Below are 22,028 nucleotides of genomic sequence, written 5' to 3' on the forward strand. Positions count from 1 at the left end.
GCCGTCGACAGAGAGACTGCAGCTCGTACCAACCTCGCTGCGCACTCTGTGGGGCGGGAGCGCACGCAGACGATGGCCAGCAGCAACGCCAGCACCGCCCTGCACCCGCTCCTCGGCCTCGCACCCTCGGACCCGGCCCTCGTCGCCTTCCTCGCCTCGCTCTCGTCGCCGCCCGCACCCCCGCCCGAGCCCCAGGTCAAGGCCTACTCGGACGTGCTCTACCTCAACTATCGGCCCCTCGCCCTCTCCATCTCCTTCGCCCCGCGCACACCCCTCCCCTCGTCCACCGCCGCCGCCTCCTCCCTCGCCGGCCTCCTCGACCCGGCACACCCCGCCCACGCCTCGCTCGCCTGCACCCAGATCGACATTTACAACCACGCCGCGACCCCCGAGCCAGCCCCTTCAAGCGCGCGCACAAAGCCCTCGGAGCGCTGGGGCCGGTTCCCGCGCTTCCCTCTCGCCCTCTCCTCCTCCTCCTCCTCCTCCGCCGACCCCTCCCCAGTCCTCCTCGAGCCATCGACGACGGGCGCGGCGCTCCTCTCGCTCCTCGGCGAGCCCGCGCGCAAGGGCGGCGGGCAGTCGGCGACGCCCGCGCTCGGCATCTGGACAGAGTGGACCCCGCGCGGCGTGCTCGTAGAGTGGGCCAGCCAGGGGCTCGAGGCGTGGGAAAAGGGCGGAGAGGCGAGGTGGAGGTGCGTGAGCGTGTTTGCGCCCGAGGAGGCCAACTCGGAGGGCGCGGACAAGGGCGCGTGAGCGAGCAGCGACAAGGGGCGCTTGCTTGGGTCCTCTCGCTGCAGGCGGCGTACCACCGGAGGTGGGCAGGTTTCAGGACATCGGAAAGGTGACGGCAGTGCTGAGGGTTGACCGCACAGCCCGCTCAACGCCGTCTCCCGCCCCGCCCTCCGTATCTTCCGGCCCTCTCGGCTCAAAAGTTCCTGGTGAGCGCCTCTTGTTCCATCGCGGCACCTCCTCGCGCGCGAGGGTCTGGCCGAGGCGCGGACGGCGGTCACGCGCGCTGCCGAACGCAGGGATGGACTGCTGGCAGTCGACTCGGCGCGCATGCGCCATTTCTGCCTCGCGATGGTGCTGCAATCCATGCGCGGTCAACTTTTCGCGATCGAGTTGGTAGCATGAGGAGGAAAAGGACGCACGTCTGGCAAGCAGTGTGGGCTTGTGCAGCAAGCCGTAGGCACCGAGACTGCGAGCTCCGCTCAAGCATCCGGCTTGTCGGCGCTGCTCGCGTTCTTCTCGTCGTTGTGGCCCAACTCGAGCTTCTCGAGCTCGATCTCGACCATCTCGACCGCCCGTCGTGGCTCGTCCCCGCCCGCGTCGGGCATGCCCTGCTCGACCGCGACCTTCTCATCCGGATGAGCCTTGTCGTCCTTCCGGTCCAGCGCCGCCCACGCCTCGTCCTCGTCCTCCTCGTCAACCCCATCGGGATGCACCTCGTCCCAGACTTTCTTCTCCTCCCTCCTGCGCGCAAACAAGAAGCGACAACGAGGCCCAGAGAGGATCAGCTCGCGTCCCCTTCTCCTCGCACCACCTGCAGTCGACAAGGAAGGACGCACCACAGCTCCTTGACGCACGGCTTGCAGCTACTCCCGCAGCACTCCCACAGCTCTGGCTCCTTCGGCGGCCTCTCCGCTCCTGCCGCGCGCACGAGGTCGGCGAGGCGCGAGGGGGCGAGGCGTTTGCGCGAGAGGCGCGAGAGCGTAGGCGAGCGCGCGAGGAGGTCCGAGGTGGAGTGGGCGGGGGCGGGGACGGGCATCTGTTGAGGGAGAGGGCGGAGGGGGACGGGGTGAGGCGGGCCGGAGGGAACCGCGGGACGAGGAGCGAGCGAGAGAGTGACTTGCGGGGAGGCGGCCGAGCGCCTGGAGAGATGAGACATTCAACGCACGTGACTCTCTCCAGGTCGCTCAACCTCGCCCTCGTTTGCTCTGCCTCCGTCTGTCACAACTAGTTACCGCGTGGGATGTCACTGCTTGACGACAGCGACGACGAGCTGCTCCCGCCCTCGGCGCTCCTCGCGCGCTTCACTTCGACCACCACCACCACCTCGTCTTCATCAAAGTCACGCGCCGACCGCCCGTCTGCCTCTCTCTCGCCCACCGCAGCACCCGCTCGTAGCGGCCCAGCCCGGACCTCGGCGGCAGCGATCCATTCTGCCATCCCATCCGGAGCAGCTCCCGTCGAGCGGAGTAGTACGCCGCGCCGCTCTCCCCGCCGCCCCGTCGCCTCTCCTCCTCCTCCTCCCACAGCTCGCCTCGCCCAGCCGGCTCCTACAGCTGGCACGACCGACAGCGACGACCTCGCCGAGCGCGCCCGGCACCGCGCGCTCGCAGACGAGCTCTTCCCGCCTTCTCCCCCTCGTCCTCGTCCTCATGCTGCTGCTCTCAGTGTGGAGGAGCAGCAGCAGAGGAGAGACGACGACGAGGTGTCGGTCATCTCGGATTCGGAGATTGAGCGCGAGGCAGAGCGGGTGCGGAGTGAGGAGAAGGAGAAGGAGCGGAGGCGGGCGCGCAGGAGCGAGGTGTTCCAGCTGAGCGACGACGACGACGACGAAGGTGAGGGGGAGGAGAAAGAGCAGGGGGAGCTGGAGAGGAGGATGAAGCAGCTCGGGCTGGCGCATGCGTGAGTGGGCTCTCGACTCTCGGTGCTTCGACGGTGGACGGCCGGAAGTGGCGCCTCAGTGTCGCGCGCAGCTCACTGACCGACGTTCTGCAGTTCTCCCTCGACTCCCTCGGCTGGTAACCCTTTCCACCCGCCCGCACCTCCCTTCCCGCGACCGAGTAACGTCGTAAGCCCGCCCCTATGCCCTTCGAGCCACGCCTCCGCCGCCAGGCGCTCCCACCGCCGCATCACCATCTCCGTCGCCTCGTCGTCCAGCAGCGACGAAGACGACACCCCCTTCCCGTCCCGCGCCCGCGCGCACCCCGCCAAGCCGCCCGCTACGCCGCGAGCTCGCGTGGCGTCGCTCGTGGTCGAGGCGGAGGAGGAGGAGATTGTTGCTGCGTGCACGGACGACGAGGACTCGCTCGTGACTCCGGGTGGGGGAAGAGCGAGGGAGCTCCCGGAGGACGTGGCAGAAGTGGACGGCGTGTTCATCTAGTACGTGTCAAGGAGCCACGCCCAGCCCACCAATGGGCAGCTTTCGGTGGCAGATACGGAATTACGCTGATCTGTGCCATTCACAGCGACCCCACGCCGAAGAAGCGCCTCGTTAAGCTCAACACCCCGGCCCGCCCTTCTGCCTTCTCGCCGGTCCCGTCGCATACTTCGCGTAAGGCGAAGCCGCCTGCTCCGGCAAAGACTGCCTCGCCGGTCAAGAAGACGGCATCAGGATTGCGAAGGGAGATTGATCTGACGGGCAGCAGCAGCAGCAGCAGCGAGGACGAGGTGCGGTTCTTCCTTGGTCAACCTCGATCCGATAGCTGACCAGCCGCTCTCCTCAGCAAACGCCTCCACCACGATCTCGCACTGCACCCTCTACGCCTCGCCCACCAGCCCCTCGTGCCCCTCGTCGCCGCAACCCCTCGCCCGCTTCTTCCACCACCCCTCGCGCCGCCCCCTCCGCTCTTTCCAAGCCCGTGACCCTCACGCCCGCCCAGCGCGCCTCGCTCCCGCTCGCGCTCATCCGCGAGCTCGACCGCTCCGTCTTCCGCAAGCGGTGGGACGGCCTGCGCCGCCTTGTGGGAGAAGGGGAGGGCCTGCCGGATGGGATCGAGGTTGTGTGGAACAAGCGGTTGAGGAACACGGCTGGACGCGCGAGCTGGAAACGGTGCGTTATCTCACGACGTTTGCGCTCGCTCAACGCCAAAGACAGCTTGCGCTTGTCTGATCAGCCATCTCACCTCCACGTCCCACCCGCAGCACGCGCTCGTCGCTCCCCGGCTCGCCGACCAAGTCGCAGCGCGCGCTCGTCGAGCTCTCGACGCACGTGACCGACACCGAGGCCAAGCTGCGGCACACGCTCGCGCACGAGCTGTGCCACCTCGCGGCGTGGGCCATCGACGGCGAGATGAAGCCGCCGCATGGGCGGGCGTTCAAGCTGTGGTGAGTTGCCCAGTCGAGGTTCAGTCTCTCGCTCACTCGCGTAGGTGAGGCGTCGTGAATCGCGCTGACTGCCTCCCTAACATGGACGCACAGGGCGCAGCGCGTCATGCTCGTCCGCCCCGATATCGAGGTCACGACGACACACTCGTACGAGATCCAGTACCGCTACCGATGGCAGTGCGCCTCGGCCATCTGCGGCAAGATGTGCGTCCTCCTCTCTCCCTCAGCTCCGGCCTGCGCCTCCAGCTCGCTGACTCACACGGGAGGACCTAGTTTCGGCCGCCACTCGAACAGCATCAACCCGGCTACGCACGGCTGTCCCTGCGGCGCGAGGCTCGTCGCAATCGACAGGGACGGGAGGGCCAAGCCTGTCCCGGGCGCTGCGACTCCGGCGAGCGCGGCGACGCCCGGGACCGAACGCAAGAAGAGCAAGTGGATCGAGTTCATGCAGGTGCGTCGGTCGCTCAGCTGGACGCATTCTGTATGAACGAGCAGCGCGCCTGACGCAAACGGTTTGTGGAAGCAGGCTCAATCGCCCATCGTCCGGCGCGAGCACCCCGCGCTCCCGCAATCCGAGGTGCTCAAGCTCGTGGCGGAGCGGTGGAAGGTAGTCAAGGCCGCTGCTGCTGCTGCCGGGTCGGACTCGGCGACGCCAAGGGAAAGCGGGAAGAGCACGGCCGCGCCAACGAGGGAGGGAGCGGGTGTCGGCGAGTTGGACGAGGCGCTCGAGAGGCTGCAGTTGGTGTAGCTTTGGTCGCAGAATTTTTTTCGAGCGCTTTGCAGCTGTCTTCGAGCTTGGTCGGTGGCGAAACGAGCAGGACGCGCGAGCGAAAGTGTCGCGTGACAGCGCAACAACGTTCAGGACCGCCACTGTGGCGGACGAGCCACGCATTATTGAGCGGTCTGGAGCCGAATTTGTTGCAACCTTGCGCATCTTGCACGTTCAGCGGGCCGAGGATTGAGAGATCATGCGGAACACGAAGGCTAGAGTGGAACGTGCGACCAGGGGCGAAAATGCGAAAAGTTGGTGGAATGGCCCTCTCGCCAAGACTCCAGTCGTCGCCACAGCGATCACAAAGAGCGGGGTCTGGCCGTTCCAGGAGTCTGGCGCTTCGGGGGTTTTCGAGCTAAGGCGGAACGTGACGGTGACCTCGTGCGGGACACATTGGCGCCAAGATGCGTACCTCGAGCATCCGCCCGACGAGGGCACTCGCAGAAATGGCACAAGACGAGCACTTGCACGTGACTAAGCGTCCGAGCCAGTCGTGCGACCTGGTAGGCGATTTCACGAGCTCTACTAGTCGACCTGCTCAAACCGCACGCCTTTTTCCTGATGAGACTATAGCGTCAGCCGGTCCTGATTGAGATACTTGCCATGTGGCGAGAGAGCGATCCGAGCGCACCAGCTTGAACTCGACCATGCCGCCCGTCTCCCCCCTCTTGTTCCTCGCGACCTCGACAAACCCTCGATCCCGCCCGTCATCCGGTCCGAAGAGGGGCTCGGCTGGTGAAACGACGAGCGAGATGTCGACTAGATAGGCAAAGGTCGAGCCGAGCGCGGGCTTGAGCGGAATAGGGTGCGGGAGGGACGAGAGAGGCGGAGGCTGCTGTGGCAGATTGGGCGGTATCGGAGCTGTGTGTGACCCTTTCGCAGCGGGAGTCCCGAGCGAAGTGACGGTCTGGAATACGTCACGGTCAGGCCAACGCCTTGTTGACACAGGATCCGGGCACTCACGATGACCGTGAGAGGTGCTGACTTCGAGCGAGCAAGCGTTGCCAGTCGGCGCATGAAAGCGATGAGGTTGGCATTTGCTGAATATGAGGAGTTTGTGAGCGAAGAAGCGGGCCAGGCGGAGCGCCTGCGTTCGATGAACGCACCCTGGGCAGATCCGCTCGCCAGCGCTTCTCCACCGACGAGTGTGTCAAGCGAGTCGACGACGACCATGTCGAGGACCTCATCTTTCTCGTCGGAGCGGACTTCAGCCGCGAGCACGTCGAGAGCGTCTCCGGATTTGGCGACTCGGGAGACGGCGAGGCGGTCGAGCACCGAGATTGCAAGGTCCTCGGCAGAAGGCTCTGCCCCGTCTTCTCCAGCGAAGGAACCTCCGAGCGCGTACATCTTCGGGACGAGCACGTCGCGCAAGATGGCGAGGCAGCGAAAGGCATCGAACGAGCCGGTCGTGTCGAGGAGGGCGGCGCGCTTGTCGTCGTGCAGGAGAAGGTGGAGAAGCACAATGTACAGCGCGAGCGCAGTCCTCCCGCTTCGACGAGGCCCGGTTACCTCGACAATCTCGCCAGAGTCGAAGCCGCCGCCGATGTGGTCGTCCAGGTCTTCGAGCGAGGTAGAAAAGCGCTGAGGCCGCTTGCCCTTGCGGTCTCGGCTTTGCTGCAACAAGTAGCTGCCACTCGTCGCCGGCGCGCTCACGTGACTCGCGACGAGGGTGCGTAGACGGGCGAGAGTGTCGGGAGACAGGGTCGCATGAGGAGGCAGCGCTGACGTGAAGAGCAGGTCGACGTCTGCGATCGCGGCGGCAAGGATCACAGCATGACACAATGAGACTCAGCGTGTGCTTGCCGGCATTGAGGGCAAGTAGGCAGAGGAGGACGTGCCGGTGCGGATGTCGAGGGAGGCGAGCGCATCGAGCGCTCCGGGCACAGAGTCGTCTCCGGGTGCAAGCAAAGGCAAGAGCGTGACCAGTGCCGTCATCGTAGGCAGCCGAGCAAGCTACGAGTGCCGGTGGGACGGAGCGGAACTGCCCCACCTCCGGTTCTCCTCCGACTCCCAGGTGGTGCTCGCTTCGGCGGCTCGAAGCGATTCCAGCTCGGGCTGCACAGACTACATAGCGATTCTCGTGTTTACAGAGAGGTCGAGATTGCGGCGGGTGTCGCCGACCCCGATCTCGCTCATCAGTGCTCTTCACGTCGGCCGCCCTAAACGGCCGACTTCCGTAGAAATCGACCTGTTCGGAGCTTGCGCGCGCTTCCCTAGCTCGCACGATTCCTTTGCGGGTCGGGCTTTGTGCTCCGCCTGCATTGTCCCTTTCGCCTCCTCGCATGTTCTGCTCATGTCCTCGTGCGGTTGCCTTGAGGCACGGCTAGTCTCCTTGCGGCGCTCCTGTGCAAGGTAGCAGGAATCTGTTATTGCTCAGGTCGGCGCCCTTGGTTTTGCGGAAGCTTTGAATGCAAAAATGGGTGTTCCAGTGTCGGCAGTGACTGCTTCCAAGTCCCTCCTGCCCGGCAAGACGCTTTCGCGCGCCTTCAGTCTCGCGTGCAGTATTTCTGCCGTATACCTGAAGCGAGAGCGAACACGGTCGTGCCGAGGGGATGCGCAGCGTCGTGAAGTGCAAGCGAACGCCTGTGAGCTGCATCTGAGCGGCACGCCCACAATCGGCGAGTGCCGTGGGCTGCGCGTTACGGGCCGCGTGGACAATAGACAATGCGAGATAGCCTGTCGGTGACAATTGCGCGCAGCTGTCGGAAAGCGAGAAAGAGCGGCCCGTGCCGTCAGCAGCGACGACAGCCAGCGAGCGGCCTGAGCAGCCACATAGGCAAGATCTGACGGCCCAGTGCAGCAGGGTGTACTAAGCGCAATGTCACAAGCTGCACGACCGATAGAGGGAGGGACGCGAAGTAGCAGCGAAACGGCGGAGTCAGAGCAGAGGCGAAGTCGACCGAACGGTGTGCGCGCTGTGATCGGTTGAACGGAGAACGAGTCGGCCAGCGCCCTATCTGGAGCAATGCCTTGCTGCAGAGGCTGTCGAGATGTCGGCTGCCGTGTACGGACGTCTCCACCCCGTGCTCCTCTTGGTCGCATATTACGCTGACCACTCTGCTGCCGGGGACGCGCACTCGCGCCCGTACCACAGAGCGACCGCTGCCTGACTGGTGCCATTGGTGTGCTAGGCGTTGTTCTGCGTGCTAGTGTTGCCGACATTGGCAGACTTCGCGTCGAGCACCCAGCTCGCTCACATCTGCAGCGGCCGCGAGTGCGCGAGCCGGTCACGCGACGCCATTAGCGCACGTCCTAGCGTGCTGCTGCCATAGCTGAGGCGCGCAGTGTGCTGCAACGTGCGCGCCAGCGATGCCTTACGGCAGGGGGCCAACGTTCTGGAAGGCTTGCACCCGGCGCCCGTGTTGCTTCGGGGAAGTCCCCTCGCCGGCTGGACTTGGCGAAATGCGCGGCGCACACGAGCGGAGCGCGATCACGGCCGGGGGGCCCATGCGCCGAGCCTCGCCTCCCCCGCACTCTCGTCGTGTGAACGACTGACCGGGACTGCTGAGCTGCACTGGTGCTGTACGATTGCCTCGCGGAGTCTGCACGTTCCTCACTCGACTCAAGGAGACCTCGCGGACCCGCAAAGGGTCTGGAGGCGCTGCCGGCGGACGAAAATTGACGACGATCAAGGCACGCGAACGGAAGGCTTGGCAAGAGGGTGGATGCTCGCGTACGGTTTGCAAAAGCTGCACGTTCTGCGTGCGCGGGCCATTTCAGCGGCCTCGCCCCCGTCCCGCCGACGAACGTGCAGGCAGCACCGCCAGCGGCGGGCACGTCAAAACGCAGCTGCTCGACGTCGCTCCCCTTCTTGCTCTTCGTCTTCGCCGATTAGCCACCGTCGTCCACCACCTCTCTCTCCCTCTCCCTCACCAGCTGACCGCAAGCGGTGAATTCTGCCCACCATGCCGGTCTTGCACGAGTACGACTACCTTGTGCGCCGTTTTCCTTCCGCTGCTCCCCGAGTGCCAGGCTAACCTTGCGCCTTCCATGTCCAGTTTGCCGTCGGCGTAAGTTCAGAGCGATGGATTTGCAGGACGAGATGGATTGAGGTGCGACGAGGCGAGATGGGCATCCTGACTGACCCCGTCTCTCGCGCAGACCATCTTCTGTGCCCTCGACGCCTTCAACATCGGCGCTAACGATGTCGCCAACTCCTTTGCGACGTCGATCGCGTCCAAGTCGCTCACCATGCGCCAGGCCGTGCTGGCCGCCGCGGTGATGGAGTTCACTGGCGCCGTCGCTGTCGGCGCCCGTACCGCCGACACGATCAAGAACGGCATCATCTCGTCGTCGGTCTTCCAGGGCGAGCCCAGTGTCCAGCTCCTCGCCTTCACCGTCGCCCTCACCTGCTCGGCGTCCTGGCTCATGGTCTGCACGCGCTACTCGTGGCCCGTCTCGACAACCTACTCGATCGTCTCGGCGGTCGCCGGTGTCGGTGTCGCAACTGGCGGTGCCGACTCGGTCAACTGGGGCTGGAACGGCGGCAAGGGTCTTGCCACCATCTTCGCCGGCTTCGGTATCGCTCCCGCCATCGCCGGTGGCTTCGGTGCCGTCCTCTACCTCTTGGTCAAGTTTGGCGTCCTCGTACGTTCTGCCCCTCGTGAAGGTACTCCTAGTCAATCCGTGCTCACTGTCCTTGAATCACAGTACCGCAAGAACTCGTTCCCGTACGCGCTCGCCTGCGGTCCCCTCGTCTTCTTCCTCGCCTCGGCCGTCATGACCATGGCCATCGTCTTCAAGGGCTCGCCCTCGCTCGGCCTCGATGAGCTTCCGTCGAACCACCTCGCCGCTGCCGTCGTTGGCTCGGCGTCGGTCGTCATGGTTCTCTCGATCCTCTTCTGGGTCCCCTACGTCTACTGCAAGGTTGCCCGCAAGGACTACAGTTCGTTGCGAACGCTGCACTGTGTCTGCTCATGGCTGATGTTCGGTCGTCTGCCGCAGCGATCCGCTTCTACCACTTCTTCCTCGGCCCGGCTCTCTGGTTCCGCCAGCCGCCCGCGGACGCCGCCGACAAGCTCGCCGCCGTCGCCGACTATCGCATCCGCGCCGACCGTCCCGACGAGGTTCACAACGGCGGCATCAAGCCCGCCACGTCGGACGCCGAGTCGGGCCCGTCTTCGGACGAGAAGATCTACGAGGAAGGCGCCCCCGCCGGCCAGCCGCTCCACCACGACTCGGCGCTCAATCAGGAGGTCGAGAAGGTTGACCCGCATCCCATCGAGGGCGCCTGGGCCGAGCCGAAGAACCTCTGGATCATCCTTCGCTACAAGTCGGTCCCCTGGGTCTGGAACACCCTCACCCACGGCATGCGCTACGACATTCACAAGGTTCGTCCCTTCTCTCCCCTTCTGAGCAGGACAGTACTGACGTGATCCGGAACCTGCGCAGGCTCAGGCTGGCACGGCCGGGACCGCCGAGGGCCGCCGCATTCAGGCCGTTTACGAGCGCGCCAAGCAGTATCCCAACGAGACCGAGGCGTGCTTCTCGTTCGTCCAGGTTCTCACTGCCTGCGTCAACTCGTTCGCGCACGGCGCCAACGACGTCGGCAACGCCATCGGCCCTTACGCTGCGATCTACCACATCTGGTCCACCGGCGAGTTCGCTGGCAAGAAGGCCGACGTCCCCATCTGGATCCTCGTCTTTGGCGCTGCCATGATCGTCATCGGTCTTGCCACATACGGCTGTACGTGCTTCCGTCGTCGCCGAGGAGGCTTGCCGGGTCGCTGACACTCGCTCTCGCAGACAACATCATGAAGGTTCTCGGCAACAAGATCACCCTCCACTCTCCGTCACGTGGTTTCTCCATGGAGCTCGGCGCCTCCATCACCGTCATCCTCGCGTCGCAGTACGGTCTCCCTGTATCGACCACCATGTGCATTACCGGCGCGACGATCGGTGTCGCTCTTTGCAACGGCGACCTCCGCAGTGTCAAGTCAGTCTTATCTCATTTTCCGGGCGCTGCCGCCGTTTAAGACGATGTTGCTGACCGTTGCTCCGCCTTGCAGCTGGCGCGCGGTTGGCTGGATCTTCCTCGGCTGGGTCATCACCGTCCCGGTTGTCGGCACTCTTGCTGGTGTCGTCATGGGCTTCATCCTCAACGCCCCTCGTAAGTCCAGCTGTCGAACGTCTCGCTTGCGCGCCCCCCCTGACCACTCTTCCTCTGCAGACTTCTCCTCCACCGCATGAGTGCCTGTATCTTCGAAAAGCCTTGTCCCTCCCTCTCCTATTCTAGAAGTCTTCCGGGCGGATCTTGTTTTACTTTGTGCCTATGTACGCGTCTGTCGGTCCTTACGTGTTCTCCTCCTCTCCTGTACATCCGCCCTTCGCGCGCTTAACCCTAGTTAGATTACCCTTTTCGAACGGTGGCTCCGGTTCATCACCACTTTTGGCTTCGTCTGTGAGCTGCTCTTCAGCAACTCGTGAGTGACAGAGAATGACCTTCGCAAGTTGCGCCCGCCTTGCCTCGTGTGCTTCTTTCCTCACGTCTCACACTGCTGAAACATTGCGCTTGGCATAGCACCGTCTGGACCTCGCGCATGCAGATCCAGCTCGCCGGCGGCTACGCTATAAAGTAGGGATGAGCTGTCGCCATTGATCTTGAGGATATCTCGGCGACCCTGCCTTCATCCTTACCAATGAGTAACTCAATGAGCTGCCCGGCCCGTGCGATGCGGCCGATTGGACGCCCCTCCGCGCGGCGCTGTGGCCAGAGTGCAGGTGGGGGTTCGCGTCAAATGGCGAGCGGAGGGCAGACAAGGTTGCAGAGGGGGATGTGCGTGGGCTTTCCCTGTCCTACTCTTTGACACACAGCCCATATGCTGTCCGGAGTGCCAACGCTGAGCTCACAATGCGATGTGCGCCCGAATAGACATTCGACGACTGAATCGTGCCGGTACGGAAGCTCTTCAAGGCGCGCACTAACGAAGGGCAAGCGATGACGGACGTGCACTCGCACGTCATCCCTTCAAATCACACGGCGTATACCGAGACGAAGGGCGGGTCAACGCAGAAAAGCGGGCGTCCGCACCCTGACTAAGTGCGTTGTCGCTCGCCTTTGCCGCCGTGGTCCTGCATGAGAACGCATCTGCACGACGCGGCGCTGCAGCTGCTTCTGCGTCATCCGCTTCGAGCTCGAGACGGGCAAGACATGAGCCTCGTGAGTTCTGCGACGTCCTGCTCGTTCAGGTTACCAGCACCAACGACCCGTCGAGCAGCTGTCGCCCGTCCACCTGCCGGTTTCTTCTGCAGAGCGGCATCTGCGCTCAGCAAGTGTCCTGCCGAGGTACGGCACCATTTTTCCGTCAGCCGCGGCAGAGAGCACAGTACGAGGCCATCTCAGCCGAGCACAGCTTCGCTCATTGAGCGCACGCAGGAGCACTACAGCCCTCAGAGCCGCATCAGTATCGCGTTGCCCCGTCTTGTCAGATCACGCGCTGCGTGTGGAACCGCACTCTTCCCCGAGCTGATGAAGCCAAAGCAAGAGCGTGCGGAGGGCGACGTGACGAGCGGGGGTGCAGCGCGACGGTCAATAGCAGCATTTTGAGAGCGGACAAGTAGCTAGATAGCCTTGTCGGGCCCCTTGGCCTTCGAGCCCAGACTTGCTGGAGGCAACGTTCCAACGAGGACGAGACTTCGGCTTCGTCACATCGCTCACTCGCTGCTGAGGCTCGCCTGAAAGGTCCAAGCCAGGTCAATTCTCCGACTCAAGCCGTGCGAGCTCGTCCGACGCTCGCTCCACTCGTCCCGCGGATCCGCGTCCCGCCTCTCCGCCGCCTCTTCCCGAACACCTCCTTCGCTCGACGCAGCTTCGCCGGTGCAACTGCGATTCGTGTGGGACCTCAAGAGACCCGCTTAGAGCATTGAACGACGCTAGATTCCAGACAAAGAGCTTTCCGGCTCTTTCGCTCCTCCCCACTTGTGTGCTGGCACCTCCCTCTTGATCGCTTGCGTCGCACCGGTGTAGCTGACCGGGTCATTCCACGTCAGGTCCGCAGAAACTCCCGCACGCACAATCCGCCGATTGAGAAGCGACAGCGGAAGAACATGGTCGCCCTCTTCACTACCGCCTTCCACTTCAACTTCCCCTGGCCCGCACAGGTGTATGCGGTTCTCAACAAATACCCCAACCCGCTGGCACCGCACGTCGTCTCGATGGATGTGATCGATCGGCAGATGCTGGCAGACGGGACGATTCGTAGCGAGCGCATCATTGGCATCTCGCAGGATAGTCCGAAGTGGATCCGTCGAGTGCGTTCTTTCGCATGGCTCCCCTGCGGCTGTACAGGCCAGCTCCTCCTGGGCGCGGACCATCCAGCCGGCTGATCGTGGATGTACTCGCAGCTACTCGGAGCGCCCGATGTCACCTACGCTCGCGAAGTCTCCTTCATCGTTCCCTCGTGCACCGCCAACCCATCTGGACCGTCCCCCTCGCCTTCTCGCGTCCTTCTCGAACCTCCAAAACTGCTCATGGCGTCGACCAATCTCTCCCTCTCGACCTTGCTTCAGTGCCGCGAGACCATCTCGTACCTCCCGCACCCATGGCCGCATCTTCCTCCCCCGACACGGCAACAGTTCGCCCCCGCACTCTCGGTACGAGACGCCAACTCGGACGACAGCGGCGAGATCCCGGGCGAAGAGGACGACGGTGTGCCGCCGTACCCTTCGCCCGCCGAAACGGACCACCCGCTCTCGCACCCCGCCATGCCGCCAACTACGCTCTTCTCGCAGTCAGCGCTCATCTTCTCGACAGGTGTCCTAGCATCGGCTTCGTACCCGCCGTACGGCATCTCGACAGAGTCGCCTGTTGCACCGCTGTCGAGGCCGTCCGCGAGCACGTATCCGCAGCGCGCGGCGGGCAAACGCGTCGAGGACTACAGCCAGACGAGGTTTGAGGAGAACGCGCAGGGCGGTCGGGCCGCGATGGAGTGGGCCGCTGGGCGATTGTGGAGGGAGATCGAGACACCCGAGGGCGGCGAGTAGAGCGAGACTACGTGCCAAAATCTCTTGACATCCCAGGATCGTGCTCGTCAAAGTCTTTTCTACGTGAGAATGGGTGATCCAAGTCACGAACGCGCGCTTGTCTCGGGCGACTGCTCAGAACAGCAGTCAAGTAATCGTTACGAGTCGAAATCTACGAGAGTTCCGATGCACGATTGGTGAGAAGGAAGAAGTGTCTTGTCTATGTGCAGGAGAAGAGCCGAAAACTGGGATGCAAACATGCTCAGACAGACTGTGTCTGCGGCTGGCCCTTCTCCGCCGGTGTCGTCTTGTTTGCGACGCCGCTGTTCGGCACCATCGTCGTCTCGCTGCCGCCTTCGTGCACGTACGCTGATGATGGGCGGTCGAACACCATGAACCAGTGGGGGTGGATCAGGCTTCATGAATTGCGTCAGAACTCTGTGCACGCGGTGGACAAGCGTGAGAGGAGCGCACTTAATCACGAAGGTGGCGAAGGCAATGGGAATAGCGTCGAAGAGCATCCAGATCTGTGGGAACGAACAAGGCAGAGTCAGCGCTGTGCCCAGGGTAGAACCGGGAAAATGAGCGCACCTGCTGCTGCGCGATCCAGCCGTCGAATCCCTCCTCGAGCTCAGGCGTACGGTAGCACTACGCGCAGCGCGCAAGTCAGAAAGAGTCAGCCTCGCAAATCGAGCGGTCTAGCAAGAAGAGGAGAGGAAGACGTACGCCACGAATGATGATGCCGATCGACGCCGCAAGCAAGCCGCCGAGCATGATCTGGATCTTGCGACCCTGCGCAGCAACCTCGGGGCGCGACTTCCAGTACCAGACCGCCATGTACCCGGTGTAGAAGACCATGACGGCTGCCGGGAAGAATGGAAGGGGAGTGAGCATTCGCTGGCCGACTCGTGGGGGGATCACGAGTCGCATCGCTCCGAGCAGCCGACAGGCACCCGCGACTCTTTGCACGCGGAGAGGTGACAACGTACCGAGCTGGACAACAATGCCGGCAAGCATGATGCTGTGAAAACACGAGGTCAATTTCCGAGCTTCACGGAGAAAGTGCTGGTCAACTCACTTGCTGCCGTTGCGCATCTGAGCCTCGTTTGTCGTGCCAACAGCAGACCCGGCCATGCCGCCGCCAACCGCCTGGATGACGAGCGAGACCACATCGGCAATGATGAAGACTGTCTTGAACCAATTGCCCGAAAGCCAGCTGTTGTCTCGTGCGACGTTGTTGATGATGACTCCACCGGCCCAGTACAGCGCGGCAGAGAAGAAGGTCGGGCCGATGATGAGGCAGCAGATTCTGCGAAGCGAATCCAGGTGGTCCGGTCAGTAACGGAGGTGGAACTCAGCCGACATGCACAAACTCACTGCATGACATAGGCATCGAAGCTGAGCGGCGCCCAGTGAGCCCACAGGCGACCCGCCCAACCGAGGATCTCAACTATTGAACGCGAGAAGCAATCGGTCATTCAGCTGGATCGCGAAGCGACAGGCCAGCGCGACAGCGCAACGCGACTCACGCAAGTTTCCGACCCACATCAGCGTCGTCCACCAGTAGCGCCGCGAGTAGATAGTCTGTCCAACGTGCAGGAGGCCGGAGAGGGCGAAGATGACAAGGAAGATCACGCCCTGCAAAGGCACAAGGTCAGTTCACTGTCTGGACGCTCATGTTGGCCTTCACCGAGGCTTTTGCATGAAGCGCCCGCGTGTAACGCACCATTGAGACGGAGGGGACACTGCGAGCCGACAGGATCGTGCCGAGCGAGCACGAGGCGCAGGGGTCAGTTCTCAGGCTCCGAATTTCGTTCGAGTACCGTCGCAGAGCGGTAGAAAAGTGACTAACTATCCATACTGCCTGGTCGGATCATTGAGCAGAGCCGGGTCGATGTTGCGGTCGGACATCGCGACTGTGCGAACGCGAACGCGAAGGTCGAGGAAGAGAGCGCGTCGATCACAGCGAAAGCGTCCGCAGGCGCGGTGCGTAAGGCGCAGAGACGGCACAGAGCACAGCTAGGGTACAAGCAGGTGCGCAAGGAGGGGCGAGCTAGCGAGCGCGAGAGCCTTTCGGGCATCGCCCATCGTTGACCGAGAAGGTGAATCCGGTCCGTCAGTTCGCAGTCTCCTGAAACAGGTCGTTGGCGCAGCGTCGACGTAGCTGCTGCTGTGCTCTTCACTTCGCCACATGCGCGAGTGGTTGCGAGCATACCGCGAGCTTGCGCAGCGACGACAAGCTGAAGTTGAGTTGCCCCCATCTTTTGCCAAGACTGCAGCTGGATGCACGCTTAATGCAGTCCTTCCAATCAGGTACTGAAGCCTGTGCGATCTGTACGACCAGACCGGACGAAAGGCTACTTCCGCGGACCCCGCATGCTGCAGCCGATGAGCCGAAAGTCGCCCGAACCGCACGCTGCTCTCCCCTGCAGCTCCTGCGTCCCGGTCGAGCTGCTTGCTACACGCCTTCACAGCTACAGAGCGTGCTACTCCCGCCTTGACCGCCCTGCTATTGACGCGCTCCCCCTTGACATCACTACTCGCCGACGCTCGACGAAAACAGCCTGTGCTCGCTACGATGGTTCAAGCAGGTCAGGCGCACGGAGGAGACGATGGCGCGGCTGGCCCGGTCTTCATGGGTCTCGACTTGAGCACGCAGGCGAGTCAGCCTCTGCGTCGGACGTGATCCTCGCAATGGAGCTGACCGGACAATTCGCATCCGCAGGCGCTCAAGGCCAGCTTTGTCGACAACTACCTAGAGAGCGTCGCCGAATACGGTGTGCGCTTCGACGAAGACTTGCCGCACTTCAAGTGGGTCGCAGACAGGCCGAAAACGACCCGGGCGTAGCTAATCGGTTCCTTTGTCGCGCGCAGAACGACGTCTGGTGTTCACGTTGGCAGCAACGGAGTAGTCACGAGCCCTGTCGCAATGTGGCTGGAGGCGGTCGACCTTCTGTTCGACCGCATCGCGCGCAGCGAAGGCGGAGCTGCTCTGCTTCGGAGGGTGAAGGCGGTTTCAGGCGCAGGCCAGGTGCATTTCCAAACTGCTTCACTCTGCATCACTCATACTCACATCGATGCGTCCCAGCAACACGCGTCCGTGTACTGGTCCGCCGAAGCGCCCGCCAAACTCGCCGCGCTGGACCCATCTCAGCCCCTCGCCGCCCAGCTCACCGACTCGACTTTCACGAGCCCCGTCTCGCCCAACTGGCAAGACTCGTCGACGACGAAGGAATGCCGCGACATGGAGGGCGCAATTGGCGGCGAGGAAGTCATGGCGCACCGGACGGGCAGCCGTGCGAACGAACGCTTCACTGGACCACAGATCCTCAAGCTGCGCCGCACGCAGCCTGATGTGTACGACAAGACGGACCGGATCAGGTGCGCCGAGCTGTTCGTAATCATTGAAAGGCGACCTCGTGTGCTGACGTGTCGTTGCGGTCCGCTCCGGATTGTGCAGTCTTGTATCGAGCTTCCTCACGAGCATTTTCTGCGCGGATGGCGAAATCAAGCCGATGGAGGAAAGCGACGCGTGCGGAGCGAACTTGTGGAGTGAGTGGCCGTTCCACGCACGTCTTGACTTCTGCTAATCACCGTCCCGCTGACCCGGCCACCGACCTATCCCGCAGATCTTGAGGCAGATGGTCGGTGGGACCCAGAGCTGCTCGAGTACGTGGCGGGCGGAAAGGGTGAGGCGGCTGAGCTCGAGAGGAAGCTCGGACAGGTGGAGAAGGACGGCGGCGTCGCTGCCGGTAAGATTGGCCGCTGGTTTATCGAGCGGTATGGCATGGACCCTGGTGCGTGAGCTGGTCTCTTCTGTCATTCTCGCCATCACTGACAGCTTTAGGCGCTCCCGACAGACTGTCTTGTGAACCACTTTACCGGCGACAACAACGCCACGATCCTCTCGTTTTCGCTGCACACTGGCGAGGTCGTCGTTTCGCTCGGCACGAGCGACACTATCCTGCTCTCGACGACCGAGTATGCGCCCAGTCCCGATTCCCACGTCTTCTCCTATCCGGCGAACCGCGCCGGCGGCGGCCGGAGCTACATGGGCATGCTCTGCTACAAGAACGGGTCGCTGTCGCGCGAGTATGTCCGCGACCGGTACGCCGAGGGCAGCTGGGAGACATTCAGCCGGCTCGTCGAAGAGGCGGGCGTCCCGACTGTCGAGGCGGCCGAGACCCGTCCGATCGGGTTCTATTTCCTCAAGCACGAGATCATTCCGCACAATGGGTATGGCGTGCATCACTTTGAGGGGGCTGAAGAGACCGCCGTCGACGATTTCTCCGTGCGTTCCGCAGACTATCCTCCTCCTCTTCGCTCGACCGCGGACTGACTCGCTTGGATGCACAGGACCCGTCATTCAACGCCCGAGCGGTCCTCGAGTCGCAGTTCCTCTCCTTCCGCCACCGCATGAGCAACATGCTCTTCTCGTCGACCGGTCTCCCCGTGTGCGTCTCGTCTTCCCTCCTCAATCTGTCCATACGTCACTAATTCGTTCTCGACCTGCGTCACACAGTCGCATTTACGCCGTCGGAGGCGCCTCGGCCAACCAGTGCATCAAAGACACGCTCGCGACCGTGCTCGCCGCCCCCGTCTTTCAATCGGGCGCGACCTCTTCCTCGGCCAACTCGTGCTCGCTCGGCGGGTGCATGAAGGCGTACTGGGCCTACGCGCGCCTCGCCGACCCGGACCTCTCGTTCGAGGACGCGGTGCACCGCGCGAGGGCGGCGCTGCGCCGCAAGAGGGGCGAGGGCGCCGAGCGCGAGCCGCTCGACAGGCTGGTCGCTGAGCCGGACTATGGTGCGACGCTTGCGTATGACAAGATGATGGCGAGGCTCGCGGAACTGGAGAAGAGGGTGTGCGTATAGACGTCGTAGAGCGCTGAAAAAGAAGCTAAATGGATACGAGGTCGTCTCGTTGCGAAGCGCAGAACCTGGGGAGCTCGGAACAAGGCAGACTTTGCGTCAGTGCTCGACTCCTCGAAAGAAGGCACAGCAACAGGTGAACGAAAGCGAGAGACAAGCGAGCGAGCGAACGAGCCAGAGCTACCCCTCGCTGTGACGCGGTCGGCAGATGGTGAACGAGACTGCATGCAATGGTGGTACAGACAAAGTGGTACTGCTCTATGCGAATCGCGCTCCCGCTCCCCGCGCCGCTCCTGCGCACCTGCCGAAGATCGCGCGTCCGACCTCATTACCGCTGCTCCTCGTGGAACGCGCTCCACACGCCGCGCACGCTCTCGGTCGTGCTCTGAACGGATGGCCGGCGGATGGGGACAATCTTGGCGCCGGACGAGTCGAGGAGGAGCTGCGCCTTTGCGGCGATGCCGGAAGGGGGGAGGTTGCGGACGCAGATCTCCTTGGTGCGGCCGTTGACTGTGTGCAGGGCAAGCGGCGCTGCATTAGCACTGTGTAGCGGAGTGCACGCCAGGACTGAACGGCCGTGGAAGCGAGACGCACGGTAGACGCCCCTGAGCTGAGGATGGCGGCCTGCCTTCTCGTTGCGCTCGACGACGACCTCGACCGAGGGGTAGCGCTCGGCGAGGCGAGCGACCTGGCCCGAGCCGAGGAAGGCGCGCATGCCGCGGTGGGAGCCCTGCTGCTCCGAGTACGAGAGCACGAGCTTCTTGCAGGGGAGGACGAAGGCGGAGGACGACGCGGGGGCGGTCGAGGGCAGCGGGGCGGCGAGTGAGCGGCGGAGGACGCGGCTGGCCATGTGTGCGGGTCTCTGGGGAGCGAGAGAGGGCGGAGAGAGCGCGGACGAGGTGAAGTGATGGGAGTTAGCAAGTGCAGGCGAGGGGGAAGTCAGTACCGCGCGCGGCTGCCGTTCTGAGGCGACGCGAGCCTGGCGCTGTCTGGCTGGCCCTCCGCCGCGACGCACCGCAACGCCCGAATCCCTCGCCCGCGCCGCCGCTTCCGCTCGACGCGCGTCGCACCCGCTTCCGCCGCTGCAGCACCGCACCGCACCGCGCTCCCGGCAATGGCTCGCTCGGGTTCGTCGCACCGCTCCTCTCTCTCGCGCCTAGTCCTCCCGCGCCAACAGCTCCGCTCACGCACACTGAACCTCGCCGCGCGCATCCACAGCCGCATCGCCTGCAAAGAAGCAGGCGCAAAAGCAGCAACCTCAAGCTGCACCCTCCGCCGACCTCGCCGTCTCGACACCCCTCGCTGCCCCGGGCACCACCCTCGTGTCCATCGACCCCGATGCTTCCGCGTCCGCTTCCCCTGCAGTCCAGCTCCCGTCACCTGCGCTCCAGGCGGCCGACCGTACGCAGCTCCGCGTAGTCGTCGACGAGTACGTGTCCCACGTCGCACATCTGCACTCCGGACGCAGTTCGCTCACTTGGCACCGCGCATTCAGCCTCGCACCTGCACTCGTCCTCGAGCAGCAGCTCACCGTGCCGAGCGCGCCGGCGGGCACGCTGCGAGATGCGCTCGCAGACGAGGCGCCTCTCCTGCCCATCTCGGTCTTGCGGGTGCGTCCTCGACCTCTCAAAGCTGCAGCCCTCGAGTTGCTTCTTCCAACGGCTTGCTGACGATTACAGACGGTCGATACACAGGCATGTGTCAATGAAGCTGCCACTTCGGCGCTCCTCTCGTCCGCCATGGCGATGGATGCAACCGAAGCCGACTCTGCGCGCCTTTTGAACGACGTCGACGAGTTCCAGCGCACCATCCTCGGGCTGCTCGACGAGCTCGAGCAGAAGTACGAAGGACGGACTGGAAAGGGTGCGGTGGAAGAGAAGGGTATCAAGCGCGAGGCGGAGGAAGGTACGTTATGCGTTACCCTCACGCCAGCCTCGCAAGCAAACGAAGCTGACGTCCTGAGCGTCCTTCGCGTACAGATGGTGCGCTTTTGACGAGTCAACCGCCGAGCAAGGTGCGGCGGTACATGCTGCATCGAACGCTCGCGACCGGCGTCGACCTCTTCACTTCGGCTGCCGTCCTTTCTGACGCCGACCTTGAGGCGCTCGCAAAAGGTGCGTCAGCTTCTGGCTCTTGCGACTGATGCAACGCTGACGCAGCTTGCGGCTGGCAGTCGAAGACACCGACTTGATCGCCGTGCACCCTCCTTCCGCCTCTTCCCTCGCCGATGCACCCGTTCCGCGGCTCGGCGATGCTGTCGCCGCACGTCCCGATCCGCCCTTCCCGCGCTATGTCGCGCCGACTTCACGCGTTAACCGCGCACCAGGACAGCACGGAGTGATGGCGAAGCAGCGGCTCGAACCGACAGATCGTGCGTTGCGCATTTGAGGATCAGGAACCGTTCGTCCTCCATTCGGCCGCTGATCTCATCGAAACGTCGCTCTGCGCACAGCCTACAACCCTGCCCGCCAACCGACCCACCTCCTCTCCTACCCGTCCCCATTCCTCTCCTCACTTGCGCCGACGCACGACTCGACCGGTGCGACCGAGCCCTACACCTTCACCGCGCGCCGAGCCCTCCGCGCGCGGCGCGTCGAGCGCTACGAGTCGGCCGTCCTCTCTCCGCCCGCGCTCCCCGCTGCGCCCTCGCCGCGCGAGCTCGACCTGAGCGCCGCCGAGCGCGAGACGCTGCGCGAGCTCGGCGTCGAGGTCGAGCGGTTCCTCGAGCGCGGGGGCGCGATGGACCAGGCGGCCGAGCGCGCGCGCGTGTGGGAGCTGCTCGAGAGGAACGTCGAGCTGATCAAGCGGGTTGGGAGGGCACAGATTGTGCGGACGCGGAGGGGAGGCGAGACTAAGGGGAAGGGCAAAGCGAAAGCTTTGCTCGCAGAGGAGGTGAAGGAAGAGGAGGGGCTGGAGGAGAACGACTCGGTGCATGCAAAGGGGCACGAGAAGGAGGACGGTGCGCCTCGCAGACTCTTCTCCCTGCGCGTCTCTCCTGACTGACGCTTGTCCCGTGCTCCCACAGCCGCCGCCCTCCTCGCCTCTCTCACTTCTCTCGTCTCACACCACTCCTCGACGCGCGCCCTCCTCTCTTCCCCTCCGTCCTCCTCTCCCTCCCTCCTCCCCAACCCGGCCTTCCTCCGCGCCCTCACCCCGCTCCTCCTCGCCGCGCGCGCGCGCGAACCCTCGTACGGCGGCACGCTCGACCCGGCCAACTGGCGCGCGCTGCGCGACGCGGCGATGAGCCACGCGCACGCGCCCGCGGATGAAGGCGCGGTGCAGGGGATGGAGGTTGAGCCGGATCTGCAGGTGTAGCGCAGGCCGGAGCGTCATTGGTGATGATCGAAAAGGCGTGTTGTACCCGTCTGTTT

The 22,028-nt window shown here is 63.9% G+C and overlaps 10 protein-coding genes across 10 annotated transcripts; 6 read left to right on the plus strand and 4 right to left on the minus strand.

Annotated features, from left to right (window-relative positions):
* Positions 1 to 72: 72 nt before the first annotated feature.
* JCM10292_005950 (uncharacterized protein) lies at positions 73 to 753 on the plus strand (the record flags this gene model as incomplete). Its single annotated transcript, XM_076649998.1, has 1 exon — positions 73 to 753. The coding sequence occupies one exon, from the start codon at positions 73 to 75 to the stop codon at positions 751 to 753; it is 681 nt and encodes a 226-aa protein (XP_076504462.1).
* A 458-nt stretch (positions 754 to 1,211) lies between these two features.
* JCM10292_005951 (uncharacterized protein) lies at positions 1,212 to 1,768 on the minus strand (the record flags this gene model as incomplete). Its single annotated transcript, XM_076649999.1, has 2 exons — positions 1,212 to 1,473; positions 1,569 to 1,768. 2 exons carry the CDS (start codon positions 1,766 to 1,768, stop codon positions 1,212 to 1,214), a joined length of 462 nt encoding a protein of 153 aa, XP_076504463.1.
* A 204-nt stretch (positions 1,769 to 1,972) lies between these two features.
* JCM10292_005952 (uncharacterized protein) lies at positions 1,973 to 4,801 on the plus strand (the record flags this gene model as incomplete). The annotated part of the gene is made up of 8 exons (XM_076650000.1): positions 1,973 to 2,631; positions 2,725 to 3,108; positions 3,195 to 3,396; positions 3,453 to 3,778; positions 3,871 to 4,053; positions 4,147 to 4,257; positions 4,327 to 4,504; positions 4,580 to 4,801. The coding sequence occupies 8 exons, from the start codon at positions 1,973 to 1,975 to the stop codon at positions 4,799 to 4,801; spliced, it is 2,265 nt and encodes a 754-aa protein (XP_076504464.1).
* A 549-nt stretch (positions 4,802 to 5,350) lies between these two features.
* JCM10292_005953 (uncharacterized protein) lies at positions 5,351 to 6,693 on the minus strand (the record flags this gene model as incomplete). The annotated part of the gene is made up of 5 exons (XM_076650001.1): positions 5,351 to 5,383; positions 5,457 to 5,732; positions 5,789 to 5,865; positions 5,932 to 6,570; positions 6,660 to 6,693. The coding sequence occupies 5 exons, from the start codon at positions 6,691 to 6,693 to the stop codon at positions 5,351 to 5,353; spliced, it is 1,059 nt and encodes a 352-aa protein (XP_076504465.1).
* A 2,037-nt stretch (positions 6,694 to 8,730) lies between these two features.
* On the plus strand, positions 8,731 to 11,014 carry PHO89 (Pho89p; the record flags this gene model as incomplete). The annotated part of the gene is made up of 9 exons (XM_076650002.1): positions 8,731 to 8,760; positions 8,824 to 8,835; positions 8,927 to 9,412; positions 9,476 to 9,710; positions 9,770 to 10,155; positions 10,217 to 10,511; positions 10,571 to 10,760; positions 10,834 to 10,934; positions 10,995 to 11,014. 9 exons carry the CDS (start codon positions 8,731 to 8,733, stop codon positions 11,012 to 11,014), a joined length of 1,755 nt encoding a protein of 584 aa, XP_076504466.1.
* Positions 11,015 to 12,871: 1,857 nt separating this feature from the next.
* JCM10292_005955 (uncharacterized protein) lies at positions 12,872 to 13,807 on the plus strand (the record flags this gene model as incomplete). The annotated part of the gene is made up of 2 exons (XM_076650003.1): positions 12,872 to 13,075; positions 13,169 to 13,807. 2 exons carry the CDS (start codon positions 12,872 to 12,874, stop codon positions 13,805 to 13,807), a joined length of 843 nt encoding a protein of 280 aa, XP_076504467.1.
* Positions 13,808 to 14,048: 241 nt separating this feature from the next.
* JCM10292_005956 (RTA1 domain-containing protein) lies at positions 14,049 to 15,697 on the minus strand (the record flags this gene model as incomplete). The annotated part of the gene is made up of 10 exons (XM_076650004.1): positions 14,049 to 14,202; positions 14,261 to 14,313; positions 14,378 to 14,434; positions 14,513 to 14,649; positions 14,776 to 14,807; positions 14,865 to 15,095; positions 15,164 to 15,236; positions 15,316 to 15,424; positions 15,513 to 15,531; positions 15,639 to 15,697. 10 exons carry the CDS (start codon positions 15,695 to 15,697, stop codon positions 14,049 to 14,051), a joined length of 924 nt encoding a protein of 307 aa, XP_076504468.1.
* Positions 15,698 to 16,364: 667 nt separating this feature from the next.
* On the plus strand, positions 16,365 to 18,660 carry JCM10292_005957 (xylulokinase; the record flags this gene model as incomplete). Its single annotated transcript, XM_076650005.1, has 9 exons — positions 16,365 to 16,415; positions 16,512 to 16,597; positions 16,661 to 16,817; positions 16,875 to 17,167; positions 17,247 to 17,338; positions 17,416 to 17,583; positions 17,647 to 18,077; positions 18,143 to 18,240; positions 18,309 to 18,660. The coding sequence occupies 9 exons, from the start codon at positions 16,365 to 16,367 to the stop codon at positions 18,658 to 18,660; spliced, it is 1,728 nt and encodes a 575-aa protein (XP_076504469.1).
* A 325-nt stretch (positions 18,661 to 18,985) lies between these two features.
* MRPL51 (mitochondrial 54S ribosomal protein mL43 MRPL51) lies at positions 18,986 to 19,507 on the minus strand (the record flags this gene model as incomplete). The annotated part of the gene is made up of 2 exons (XM_076650006.1): positions 18,986 to 19,167; positions 19,252 to 19,507. 2 exons carry the CDS (start codon positions 19,505 to 19,507, stop codon positions 18,986 to 18,988), a joined length of 438 nt encoding a protein of 145 aa, XP_076504470.1.
* A 264-nt stretch (positions 19,508 to 19,771) lies between these two features.
* On the plus strand, positions 19,772 to 21,972 carry JCM10292_005959 (uncharacterized protein; the record flags this gene model as incomplete). The annotated part of the gene is made up of 8 exons (XM_076650007.1): positions 19,772 to 19,784; positions 19,876 to 20,086; positions 20,153 to 20,267; positions 20,352 to 20,562; positions 20,637 to 20,771; positions 20,831 to 21,028; positions 21,110 to 21,616; positions 21,683 to 21,972. The coding sequence occupies 8 exons, from the start codon at positions 19,772 to 19,774 to the stop codon at positions 21,970 to 21,972; spliced, it is 1,680 nt and encodes a 559-aa protein (XP_076504471.1).
* Between the last annotated feature and the right edge of the window lie 56 nt (positions 21,973 to 22,028).

The sequence above is a fragment of the Rhodotorula paludigena genome (genome assembly GCF_050403205.1).
Source record: "Rhodotorula paludigena JCM10292 DNA, Rt_paludigena_JCM10292v1_ctg30, whole genome shotgun sequence".
Taxonomy (NCBI): Eukaryota; Fungi; Basidiomycota; class Microbotryomycetes; order Sporidiobolales; family Sporidiobolaceae; genus Rhodotorula; species Rhodotorula paludigena.